Genomic DNA, 13,190 nt, shown 5'->3' on the forward strand with positions numbered 1-13,190 from the left:
GTGCTCCTAAACAAAATTCAGCATTTTTTAATAAAAAGATGCTTAACATTCAAGCTATCCTGCTGACCTGACCTACATTTCCCCTAGCTGATAAAGCAGTCTAAATACACACAGCATGATATGAGGATTTGTGAGTCTAAGTGTTCTTTCAGGAAGGGCACACAGTGCATGGTGAGCCATGATATGAAACCAAAGGGTTTGGCTTGAGGGACGTATATTGCTACCCATTAATTGACTTTCTTTCAGCATTAAAATTGTAATCTTTTGCAAAGGGGCTGCATTTGTCAGGGTCATGGTCCAGCTTTTAAAAGGCTGTATGTTCCTGCAATGTAAGAAATCACTGTGCAGGATATATTGGCATTCTAATTCATCCATCCCATCCTGCAGTTCTGCTGCCTGATACATTCCATACAGGGCAGGAGAAGTATTTCCTGCTGCTGCTAAGCCACTAAGGGCCTTCTTCTCTCATTTACTGCCTGTTCATTTTAGAGCTTGTGCTCTTGACCTGGCAAAGGTGTGTCTCTGTGCCCTGTGGGTCTCTCCTGACACAGTTTCACCCCAGCTGCATTCCCAAAATTACAGAGACCGTGGTGCCTCTGGTGGTAACTGCCCAGAGAGCAGTGATGCAAGAGCAGCACCGTGCTCAGCCTCAAACAGGCAATGGCTGTGATGACACTGTCAGTGTTTTCCCAGCCATTCTAAACTCTCTCTGGTGATTTTCAGGTAGCTATTGATGTAGCATTTCAATGCCCAGCTGGCAGATACCAATCTGAGATTTAAATTCAAACTCCTAAGGGAGTCTGAATTTCCATTGTTCACTGCATGAGTTTGATACCCAGGAGTTAACCCTCCTCAGTTTGGAGGATCAATTCACTGCAACAGCAGCAGGAGCTGCATGTATTTTGTGGGTCTTTGGTAGTGTGCTTTAATTACTGAATGATTTTTCACCTAAGTAGGAATATCACAACAGTGCAGTGATGTTTACAGACCCAGATATTGATTGGCATGCAGTGTAACAAATACACATGAGCCCGTTTTGCAATGGAGTGAAACAAGATACTCCAGTCTTTGAGATTAATTGGTCTTTATTGTCGAGTTCATTGTTACCATAACAACTCAGAGAGATGGATCTTCCAAAACACAGCACTGATTCATCTGGTACAAGCACCAAGCAAAGACCATTTTATAGAATGATTACTGGGTTTTGTCTTCAAAATTAATAATGATAATGACATTCCAGAGCCTGTGCCAGGTCTGGAAATCTTTCCAACGATATTCCTGGATTTTTGATGAGGATACTGTTTTCTTCTATACTTTTGTAGTGTGGATTACATAAAACATCCAGGACATGAGCAGAAGTAATGCAGCCAGTATTGTTATTGTCACACTCTTCTGGCAGTCTTTCTCAAATGATCTCTGAAATACATCTCAGCCTGCTCTCAGATATTTATTAAATTGAGCCTTTAGTTTTTATCTCAGGTTTGTCACTAGTAATAACTTTAATTGCATATTGCTTTCAGATGTGCAGCTCCCATCAGCCTCTAATGTTGAGTGGAAGAGATGCATTTTAAATCCACAAGACCATGTTTACATGAACCTAACCCTCCTCTTGCTGTGTTCTACTTCAGCAATCAGTAAAAACAGAATGATTTCCAAAGCATCTCTTGATGCCCTTGGTAAAGCACCTCCCATCCTGAAATTATAGCCCCTCCCAGTGGTTCCTAATTCCCTGTTTTAACCCTTGTAGGATGCTGAGGAGCAACTCTATCAGCTGTATAAACAACGACACCTTTGCTGGCCTGAGCTCAGTGAGGCTCCTGTCTCTGTATGACAATCACATCAGCACCATCACCCCTGGAGCCTTCAGCACTCTGGTCTCTTTGTCCACAATGTAAGTTATCTTTTTATGGGATGAACATGTCATGGTGCTGGTCTTCTGTGCTTTCCTTTTAAAAAAGTCAATGTTTCAGTTTATATGGAAAACCTCATCTAGGGAAAGAAAACTCCATCCTACTGAAATCACAGGTTAGGGGGATACAAGGTGTTATTTTTATTTTTTAAAAAAATTGGTTAGTGTCAGCTGCAGTGGCTGAAAACTCTTGGAGGTTGCCAGCCTCAGGCAGGATGACTGTGTTTTGCTGTGTCATAGCCCAGTGCAACGTGCAGGAGAAGGTCATGTAAAACAATTTCTGCAGATTCAAAGAGTGTAGCTTATCACACACTCAGCTCCCTGAAGCTGCTTTAGTGTCAGTAGAGTCTGATTTTGCAAGAACAGCTTTCTTGGATTTCAGTTAAATTAGTTAAACATCAGAAGTCTACTAGCTAATTCTTAGATTTTTAGAGCATCTGAAGAAGACAAAATAGTCAAGTGAATTTGAAAATCCCAACCTAAGCTTTATTTTAATTCTCTTACACTTCTCAGTCATTCTTTGAAATATTTCCCATGCTTCTTAAATACTTTTAAATGGGTTTTTAGTGTGTCCGTTTTAATAAAGTACAGACTGATAAATATGGAAAGAAAGTCTGGCTTTTGTTTCCAGCTGTGAGAGGGGACCCTGGTGTTGCTGTTAATGGAAATTGTCTGTCTTGAAAATACAGCCTAATTGTCCAGTCAAAATAAACTCTCCTGAAACTGCATTTCAGGATTGGAAAGCATTTTTCATCATGTTTGGGCAAAGAAGGAAGTGTTGAATCTCAGCTGTTTTGTTGCTGACACTTTCCCTTGGCTGTGGCAACTTTTCACCAGCAAATCAGTTATCATTTTGGCATTAGCTCCATGCAGCATAAGGAACACAGAATTTTCTTTCCTTTTACATTGTGCAGTCCCAAGAATCTCCTTGAAATTGATGGACAAAGAGAGAAACACAAGCAGATTATTTTTATTGACTGTTTTCAAGTCTCTGGTCAAAGCAAGTGGCACTTGCTGAAAGCTTGTTGTCACTGAGCTGCAGGCAGTGCCTGCTGCTCCTCTCAGGGGTAGCTGTGCTTCCCTCCGTGGCTCCCTTTGTGCAGGGACTCTCTGTGAAGCCCCTGCCTTGCTTTCATAGAATTTTCCTTGTCATAGTTTGTTAAAAAATAGCCCCCTTTTTTTTTTCCTCTGTGGGAAAAGATTGTTACACTTTCTAGCAAGAGCAATTAAAGCTGCTGCTAATTAGAATGCATTGCTTAGGCACTGATTTATAATCCTGTTGGTTCTTAGCTATGTCTTGGTGGAAGAGTTTGTTCTTTGACACATTTTCAGTCTGTGTTTGATCTACAGGCAGAAAAGGTGTGGTTTTGACTTCTTTAGACCCTGGGTTGAGGCCATGGTGATTTTTGCCATATAAATGCAGAATTCAGCTTTGTTCATTTCATAGCAGCACTCCCTTGTAGGTGGATTTATTGGATGACAAACACCACTGAAGTTAGATGGTGTGACTGTTTTCCCTGTTCAGCCCACACTTTGGGAGCTAATCGGGTACTGTAATGCCTTACTTTTACATCTGTCAATGGGAGACAAAAATTCATGCAATGTTCCATTTCCATTTTTGTATTGGCATATTTGCAGCACTAAAGAACATTGTTCCTTTTGTTCTTACCCTTTGTGAGTCAGTCTCGTTGATATTCTCAAAACATGGACAGCTCTGAAAATAATACCCTATCTAATGATTTTCAATAGAGGAATAACATCTACTTGGTAGGAAAAACTGCAATTTTTATTTTGTTGTTGGTCAAACTAGGCACTGTAGTATCTTAATTTGAAGCGCCCTTGCAGTTCTTCACACAGAAAATTCAGTCATGTCTTTTAGTACTTACACAGTCAAGGGAGATATTTGCAAGCAGAACTGCTTTTCCATGGATTATTATTAAAATAACTGCATAACTGCATAATGCCAGAATGGCATAAAACTATTCTTGTATAAATTTAACCTGAATTCCAGAATATATTTGCAATCTAATTTCAAAAACATCCAGATGTGTTCCAGCATGTTTTTCTAACAGGTCACTAGAATCCATTTAAATAGTTAATATTCTATGACTTCTTTGTAATTTTGAAGAGGCACTTGTAGTAGGATATACATATTTCATTCCTCAAGACTTCTATTTCCCCTTGATTTTTAAAATATGTCTATGTCCTTGAGTAAACACTTCTGAGTTTAATGTTAGTACAAAATCTCTGCTAAAAGTTTGATTGCTGTATTTCTGTCTGAGTGGGTAAATCACTATTGTATGTGTAGGAACTCTGATTATTACTGATGAGTTTTCACATCAATTTTTCTGCCCAACATTACTGTTTCTGATTTGAGAACTCCACTTGAATAGTCAGTTTCTTCAGTAAAGCTTTGCCATATAATTAGCCTTTCCAGACTTTCAATTCCATTTCAAGTCAAGTAGGAAATCTCTTTATCCATGTGATGCTTTAAGGAGAGACTTCATCTTACATTTCTATCAAAAGCTGCATCACAGCCTTGCCATGGAAAGAGTATGTATGTAGGGACATTTGTGAACTTCATACTGCATTAAAGCTAGAAATCCCTGCTCTGCACTTGGAAAAGGATAAAATCTAGATGTTGCTGAAGTGGCAGAAGGTCATGTGAAATTACTGACAAGATAAATTTGTCCTTTTTTTGCCTGGAGTGATTTGAATTTCTAAATGGGAGATTTATTTATTTATTAATTTTATCTGTAACAACCTATTTCTTTCTTACTTCCTAAGAAAAAGCATAATCCAACTTCTAAACTAAAAAGTCCAAACATTTTACATCACACATTAACTTGTGTTTGCCAAGGAGAAAAGGAGGCCTTGTGGATAGTTACATTAAGTCAAAAAAATCTCTTCTCTCTAGACAGGGATAATTACTATTTTTTGATACGGAGCATTTTGTAGATGGAATGTTTGGGAAAGTTTTTGATAAGTCTTGGTAAGATGCTCTCTAGATGTTCCAAATGTCCTTTACCCTCAGAGCTGCTGGTTTTCCAGAAACCTGATTATACACACCTGCTGTTTGTTCCCAGTTGTAGATTATTCAATTCTGAGGGTTTGTGTCATGGAAGCAGTTCTGTGAACATGATCTCACTCTCTTCCATCAGTGGAACAAATGGCCTTTGAAGCACAGCCTCACTCGGCGTCGGCGGTTTAGACATTTGGTTCAGGCACTCTGCTCATGCCAAAGTGTATCAGCGTGGAAAATATACAAAGCATCCTGCATGTGGTGCCATTATGGATTAAAGAAAATGGAAAACAATTCAGAAGGAAAGCAGCTAGAATTAGAGTACTGCTTTCAGTGCTTTTTTTGCACCTTCTGTATGAAGGCTCTTGTGTTGGTTTTCTCACCTTTCTGCTGCGTTTGAATCTTAGTGTGAAGCAGGTGGAGTGTTTTTATAACATTATGCGGAGTTTTCTGCTCCCCCCAGTTCTCCTTTCTCCACAATGTCCATAAGCCTGTGTTAAATGCACATGGGATTAACCCCAGAGCTCCAGGGCAGAGCAGTGATTGAAGGAGGCTGTGCTGCAGTGCTGAGAGCAGCTGTAAATCATATTGTGGCTGTGTGATTTTGGCCTAGAACCTACAGAATTTAGGAGCTGCTTTGGGTTTGCTTTCTTACTGCCCCACCTCAATAGTGCCACATGTTTTTGTCTTCAGTACTATTGTTTTCTGAAGGAATTGTTTGCCTGAAGTCTTAATGTGATTTTGACTGCATATTTAGGTTTGTGAAAGCATCTAGTAAGTGAAGACTTAAAAGCTACTTCAGCTACTACACCTGCACTTGAAGTGCCTGTTTCTTGCCTTCAAATTTCTTGTCTTAAAAGATATGCTATGAATTAAAGAAATTTCATTCTCGTATTTCTTTCTGTGCTACCAAAATACTAACTCTTGGGCACATTCATCCATGATGTGAATATTCCATCAATATTAGTTTAGAGACTTCATTTTCCATGCACAGGCCCTGACAGCTCATTCTTCTTCCGTGAGGCAGCCTCAGACTGAGGCTGTTGATTCTCCCTGTTTCTGTACATAGCAAAGACAGCTCTCCCTTTTTACCAGGGATCTCAGCCTCTTTCCTTCAGCTGAAGTTTAGTTAGGAAAGAGCTGCTGAGCCAGGCTGTGTTCAGGCTCCATCTCTCTCATGGAGGTTTCAGATGATTGCTTTGGGGGCTGCACACCACAGCACCACGCCTGGGCTGCAGCTCTGGATGGAAGGTATTTCAGGAGCTGGAGCAAGATTTGAAGCAGACCCCCCAAAGTTCACAAGGCAGCAGAGCAGATGCTTTTCACTGCAGGTACCCAGACCTGAGAAATCTTCATAAATGGCTCAAGATGACAGTGCTGCTTTATATAAGTATATATGTACATGTATAGCACTATCCTTGCTGTTTCAATAGGAGCCCCAAATTCAGCTTGCCAGTGGCTCCCTCCTGGCTCTGGTTTGTGTGGGCTGGGACAGAGGCAGAGGGAGGGCATGGGAATGCTGGGGCAGGTACATGGTCATGCTGAAGATCATGCACACGTGGGTGCAGTTTGTGAGGTGAGTTTAGACTTGGGTGTGAGCTGTAGCTTGGGTTGAATTCCATGATAAATCCAGCCCTGGTAGTGATGCAAGTATGTTTAAATAATAATTTTAAGCACTTGGGTTTATAAACGTATGTTTATATATGCATAAGTATATATTTTTTTATTATAGTCCCAGCCCTAATATAAAACCTGCATGGAACTTTCCAGATCTGCAGGATGGAGAAGGGATCTCACAGGAACAGAGGAAAGAGCCTGGACTTGGAGCCCCTCATCTTTCTGTAGTTATTTCAGTATTTCTGTATGTTGATGTGTAATGGGATCATGTTTTGTTCCCTTTCAGTAATTTGCTGGCTAATTCCTTTAATTGTAACTGCCATTTGGCCTGGCTGGGGAAATGGCTGAGGAAGAAGAGAATTGTCAGTGGAAATCCACGCTGCTTGAAACCCTTTTTCTTGAAGGATATTCCAATCCAAGATGTAGATGTCCAGGACTTCACCTGTGATGGTAAGAGAGTCCAGTTTGATTTGGCACTTGTGGTAATGTTGAGTAGGTTTCTCCCTACCAAGCACTGCTGCACGGGAAACATTTTGGTTTGCTGGTGGAAAAGGCAGCCACCTAGAGCTGAAGATCATCGTTCTCTGTCAGTGATACATTTTTGTTCTTGATTTCCAGTTTCTGAATTTCTGCTCTCTACACCTAAATATAAGAATTAATTTATTGTAGAAAAGTGCCCTGCTTTGTCTACTCCTCATGTAATTCTGGGCCTTCCTTACTCTCAGGTAACACTCTAAAACCAGTGGGAGTTGTGCTTGCTTGGAAAGTCTCTTAGATTTGGATACTGTTCAAGGTCACCAGTAAAAGGTGAATACAGGGAAATAAAAAAAGCCAAAAACCTTAGACATTATTTGAAATGACTCAGTGATGCTTCATGCTTTGTTGGGTCTATGTGGGTTTAAAAGAAAATACCCTGACATTTCTTTCATTCTCCAGGTAGTTTTTGTCTTCTGGTCAAGCAGACTTTAGAGAAACTAGTAAGAACATTGCTTGATGAATGCCCTGCTAACTTGACTTGCAGCTTGTTGAGACTAGAGAGGCTGGAGGTGCAGTTAGTCATACCTCTAAAGAGACAATAAGAGTGATAGAAGTTCCCTACTTAGAGTAAAAATTAATTCCTGTCCTAGTCAAGCAATCTGGCAACAGGCCCAGGTTCTTGAGCTCAGAGCTCCAGAGACCCAAGTTTAGTCATAAAAGAATAATTCACTTTTAATTTGAGAGAAAAAAAGCCCCAAAACCAACCAAAATTCTGGTCCACAGACTGACATTCCACACTTGGGAGTAAAGAAGAATCCTGGTGCACGAAATGTCATTCCACAGTTGGGAGCTTTCTCTGTCAGGCAGTAACTTGGAGTCGAGGCAAATGGAAAGTAGGTGGTGGCAGGGTGTGAAACACAGAACACAGGGGAAAATTAAATATGCTGAAAAAACATGCTCTTTCTGCAGGTTTATGAAGGACTTTGAATTTTGTTTCCAGTCATTAAACTCAGTGGGGAAGAAAAGAAAAAAAAAAAAAAATCTTCTCTGTTCTTCTGTAGTCTGGTGGTGCCTCCCCAGCCCTCTGAATGCAAATGATTCCTACCCATACAGTCAGGGGTAATTCTGTTATCTTGTACCAGAACTTCCAGTCTTTTTCTTTAATCTCAATGCTCATGGGTGCTTCCAGCAGAGAGAAGAAAGAACCAGATCTGTCTCAATTAGTCCTTGCGTCAGTTAGAAGAAAAGAGCAGGCTGGGAGCTCTGGGTCTGAGCTCGGGCTGCCCGTGCTCACACACAGTTGTGTGCTTCCCCTCCCTGTCATCCCCAGAATGTGCCACTAAGTGTTTCCTTTCACATACATCGTGATCCTGCAGCAGGCATGTGCCTTATGTTTTGCAAAGCCTGTTGCTTTTGGGGAAAATCCATGCTTTAATGTTCTTAGCTTCAAAGCGATGGTTTCTACTGCAGAAACCCTATTGTTCTTCAATTACAAGATTTAATCTGCTGTTTATGGACCTTTGAAACCATTTTTGGGGAAAGTTGATATTTTTAAGTGTGCACAGATGGATTGCCAGCAGTTGGAAGTGTGCTGCTTCAGTTTGTTGTTTGCCTGGTTATCGCTGTTGAAAACAATGAGGCTTTACAATTCAGATCATAAACAAAGTGCCAGGCTGACTTTGAAAAGTAAAAAATAAGCATCTAAAAGCTGAATTTTAAAAAAGTCTTCCAAAAGGAGAGTACATAGGGAATATCATCTCTCTAGATGAATTTAGGGCAATGTGCTGGTCAAGCACTCCATTTCAGCTGGTGGAGGGAGGACTTGGGTTCATACATTGGATAGCACTATAATTTGCAGAATTACGAAGTAGGTTCTCCTTAGAAAAATATTTAAAATACATTAAAGAATATTTTAAAACATTTCTGTTCAGTTTAAGAGCTGTTCATGTTGCCTAAAGAACTTGCATGAGGGCAGGGTGATCCAAAGCATTGGATCCAGTGTAAAATGCTGTGATGGTTACCTTGGGTTCAGGCTGCTCCTCCCTGGTCCTTGTCACCAGTTATCTTCAGAGTGAGTGCCTTGGGCTGGAAGGCTGATCCCCTCACACTCTGCCTCTGTCCCTGTGCAGGTAATGATGAGAGCAGCTGCTTGCTCTCCCCTCCTTGTCCTTCCCAGTGTACCTGTGTGGACTCCGTGGTTCGCTGCAGCAACAAAGGGCTGCGGATGCTGCCCAAGGGAATTCCCAAGGACGTGACTGAGCTGTAAGTTACCTTTTACCTATCCCCTCTCTCGAGAAGTTCATCAAACTGCATCCTAGTGAGGCTTTGTGGGTCCGTGGGGGGTTTGCCTTTGACTTTAGTCATCTGTGCTCTGGTGCTTCCCGTATGTTCTGACCATTATTCTTATTCTTAATTGTCCCTTGACTGAATAAATCGCTTTGTAATGGGAACAGAGTTTATCTGTCCTTGCACCCATTAATTCTGGGTGTAGGAACAAATGCATTTATTCGTATCAAATAATCCTGTAGTGCTTCTGTGAGAGCCTCAGCTCACAACAGGCAGTTTGAAGGGATGATGAAAATATGTTCCTGAGTTACGCAGCTGTGTGCTAATTATCCTCTGAGGAGATTAAAAAAAGGAAAAAAAGGAAGATGGTGGTGGAAACAAGGAATTCTTTTCTCCAAACCTCATGAAATGCCTAAAATAACAGATAATTAGATTATACTGCAAAGTAAATTCATCCTAGTTTAGAACCATCTTTCTAGTTGTCTTTTCATCTACGCTTCACTAGGAGTTTATAGTGGATTTTCTTTCCATGGAAAGAAAATATCCTGGTGGAACTGCTTGGCTTAAGCAGTTGGCAGTAGAAATACTGAGCTTTTCCCCTTTAGGCCCTTATTCAAATCTATCCCAGGTGAGTCATTACTGAAACTTGTTACAATCTCATCAACATTTCTATGTGAAAATAATTGGTTGAGTTGGTTGGTATGTTTGATGAATTTTATAACGAACTAAAATCTGGTTCTGCTATTTTCTAGTACCTACTATTATTTTTACTCCCTTCATGGGGGGAGAATGGGGTTCACACTGTTTTTATCAGTGCTGTGGACAAATACAAGGCTTTGCTGGTGAATGCGGGTACTGGAAGTGCCTGGGGTAACTCAACATGAAAACTGCATTAATGAATGCATCCTTGGAGCACCATTGACCAGGGTGTGGTTAATAGTGAATTGAATTGAAAAGCAATTCCTGGCCTGGATTCCTTTATATATTGCCATCAGTGTTACAAGGTCTGCAAGGTCATCTCTGCTCTGCTTTTGTTCAGGTTTCATTGCATTCAAATGTAGCTTGCCAGCAGTAAGGTATCACAGATGTTACTTTGATTTCCACTGCCACACTGAGGAATTTTATGTTTAAATTTTGCATATTGAGTTCTGCTGATACTATCTGATACCCTGATGACATAGCTTTCACAAAGAGTAGAATTAATCTCACATTCTTAAAAACTGCTATATTTCTTAACCATTTCTTGGCAAATGAGGCAATAGCCTGGAAGTGAGCAGTTTGAGTTCATGGGAGTTTACGTGACTGTCATCTTCAGTAGGAGCCTCTTGGCTGTGCAAAGCTCTAGTTCAGCTTTCTGCTTTCCATCCAGAAATGTGTCAGCAGAACACAGACAGCCATGGACTGCCTGGCTCTGAATATTTCATATTCTGCAAATATAACCTTTGAATCTGTCCCAGCTGTCTCAAAATTCAATCCTGATCTCATTCTCCTCTCAACCAACATAAACTGAGCTCCTTATTTGTTTCTAAAGCAAAAGATGGGTTGCAGGTACTGAGGCATGAAATTTCATGTGTTTGTGGAAACTGTGACGAGAATGAAGTAAGTAAATAAAAAATAATCAATCTTGCTTGCCTTTCTTCTGCTTCCAGATTGAGATAGAGATATTGTCCATAACCTGCTGTATCATGCAGGTTACAAGTTACCAGTGTGAAGTTGCACGTTTTTTTATTGTTCTGTGTTTGACAATTGCCACTGTTGCTGTGATAAGCAGCATCTCCAGTGGAGCCCAGCTTCTTGCCCCATCTTGAGGACAGCTGGAACCTGGCAGAGGGAGCCCAAAAGCTTCCTGGGCACAGGGTGGAAGAGACTTGCCTTGTTCAGTTGCCCAAGCCCAGAGTCTCAGGTGCCAAGGAGGTGACAAGGACATGCAGGACTCCTGTCCCTGTGTCCCACAGCTCCCTCCCTGGAGGAGGCCTGAGCAGGGACAGGATGCACAGGAGCATTTCAGTGCAGTTTTTATGAATGCATCAGTCTGACATTTATAACCTCCCATTGCTGATGTATTCACCTGCCAGGCACATTGGTCGCAGTGCTTTTTATTAAACTGCAGTGCTTTTGTGCAACATGGTTTAAGAAAAAGAGCTGTCAGGTATCTGCTTAAACCACTCTCTTGTGGCTGAATGTAGCCATCTCATAAATTTCTTTAAATTCTCTTAGAGGTCTTAAAATAGTCTTAAAAGGGGAATCCTTTCCCTGTAACAGGTATTAAATAGCACTGTGCAAAAATAAGCGTATCTCTTTCACAGGCACATAGGGGGAATGTTACCCTTTCTGGGTCAAATTTCACTGTACACTCAGCAAAGAAGATCCCCAGCAAAGTTTTATTGCAGGGTGGACAGGAGACACAGGCCTGCTCCTTTCAGTGTTCACTCTGAGTTTCTGTTTCAATGTATATTTAGACAAGGCATGTGAAAACCATTATCTCCTTCACATTTAGAGCTTGGAATGATAGGAGACATCCCTGTGTTTGGTTTGTACCACCCTTGGGAGCAGGGATTACCTTGGCAGGGAAGGCTTCCATCTAGAACAGAGCTGAAAAGATCACTCAGCTTTTTAGAGGAATGATGATGCAAGAAATTTCTATTTCCCAGTTTTTCCTTCAAAAATTGCCATCATCATGGGCGAGCTCACTTCCAGCTTCTTGGGAATAGGAAAATATTATGTTGTTTCTCGCAAATTCCTTCACTGTATATTCCTCCACTGTATATTTACGTACTGCCTACATTTTTTCCCACTGTTTGCTTGCCCTGAAGAGAAACTTTGGTTTTTTTGAACATGTTTAGTTTTCTGCTCCAGATGTTCAGAAGTAAAATGTTCCTGCAATGAGCTAGTTTGGAACTCAGCCTTGCTGCTGCTTAGTGTTTTAGCTTTCCTTTAATTCTGTTTTTTTCCCCTAAATCTGTTTGAACTTAGTTTCCCATGCTCTTTCTCCTTTCATGTATTACCTCAGTGTGTGAACACTAGATTTTTCCCTTTTATTCACAAAAGTATAGTATATTTCTAATAAACTCTTATCTGACAGCATCCAGCTGCTTTTATGGACCTACAGCAAATAACATTTTGCACTGGGGAAAAACATTGGAGGCAATTATGTGGACGGTGTGCACAAGCTGTAACATAATGAGCATGGTGTGTTTTAGAATAAATACGTACCAATCATGTCATCTCTAGACTCCAAATGTTGTCATGACACTGAGCTATAGGATAGCACTGGTGGGATTGTTAGAAAAACCTGCACTCATACATCACTGTTAGTGATTATTTTTCCTTCCATTTATATTAAAGCAGGCTAATATTTGCATTCCTTTTGCCATTTCTCTTTCTCTCCTCACAAACCTCCTCTCTCCTGTTGCTGTTCCTTGTTCTGCCTGGTAGGTTCATGTATTTGACACATCAGTTTTCATATTTACTTGGAGGTATTTACCACCAATCCCAGCCCTTTTTTTCCAGCTTCCAAGGCACTTATGATTTCCTTTGACTTGTGACTAAAACCAGTGGCTTTCACCTGGGCTGTGCTGATCGATGCTACAAATATGCCCGGAGCAGTTTTGATAGCTGTGGAACATTGAAACAGTTTAGCACCATTTTTCAGCTTGCCTGTCTTGCTGCTGATCAAAGGGAAACTCTGGAGTGAGATATTTGATGAAAATCACCTGCTTGAGAATGCAAATGCTCTTGCTTGTCTGGCAATTCACAGTTTTACATAATGACCCCCAGCACAGGCTGGGGATTTTCAAAAATCAGGGGATTTTCCTTTGATAATGAAGGGTAGAAACACTTAGGTTTATGTGGTGCTGCTCATTTTCTGCAGAGGGGATT

The 13,190-nt window shown here is 40.8% G+C and overlaps 1 protein-coding gene across 3 annotated transcripts in view; it reads left to right on the forward strand.

Annotated features, from left to right (window-relative positions):
• The window catches only part of SLIT3 (slit guidance ligand 3), a 475,720-nt gene that overhangs the window by 371,464 nt on the left and 91,066 nt on the right, over positions 1-13,190 (forward strand). For all 3 annotated transcript variants that reach the window (XM_038150223.1, XM_038150221.1, XM_038150222.1), the window contains 3 exons: positions 1,748-1,891; positions 6,835-6,998; positions 9,155-9,287. In XM_038150223.1, the coding sequence (XP_038006151.1) occupies positions 1,748-1,891; positions 6,835-6,998; positions 9,155-9,287 (441 nt within the window). The remainder of the gene's footprint in view (positions 1-1,747; positions 1,892-6,834; positions 6,999-9,154; positions 9,288-13,190) is intronic.

The sequence above is a fragment of the Motacilla alba genome, chromosome 13 (genome assembly GCF_015832195.1).
Source record: "Motacilla alba alba isolate MOTALB_02 chromosome 13, Motacilla_alba_V1.0_pri, whole genome shotgun sequence".
NCBI lineage: Eukaryota > Metazoa > Chordata > Aves > Passeriformes > Motacillidae > Motacilla > Motacilla alba.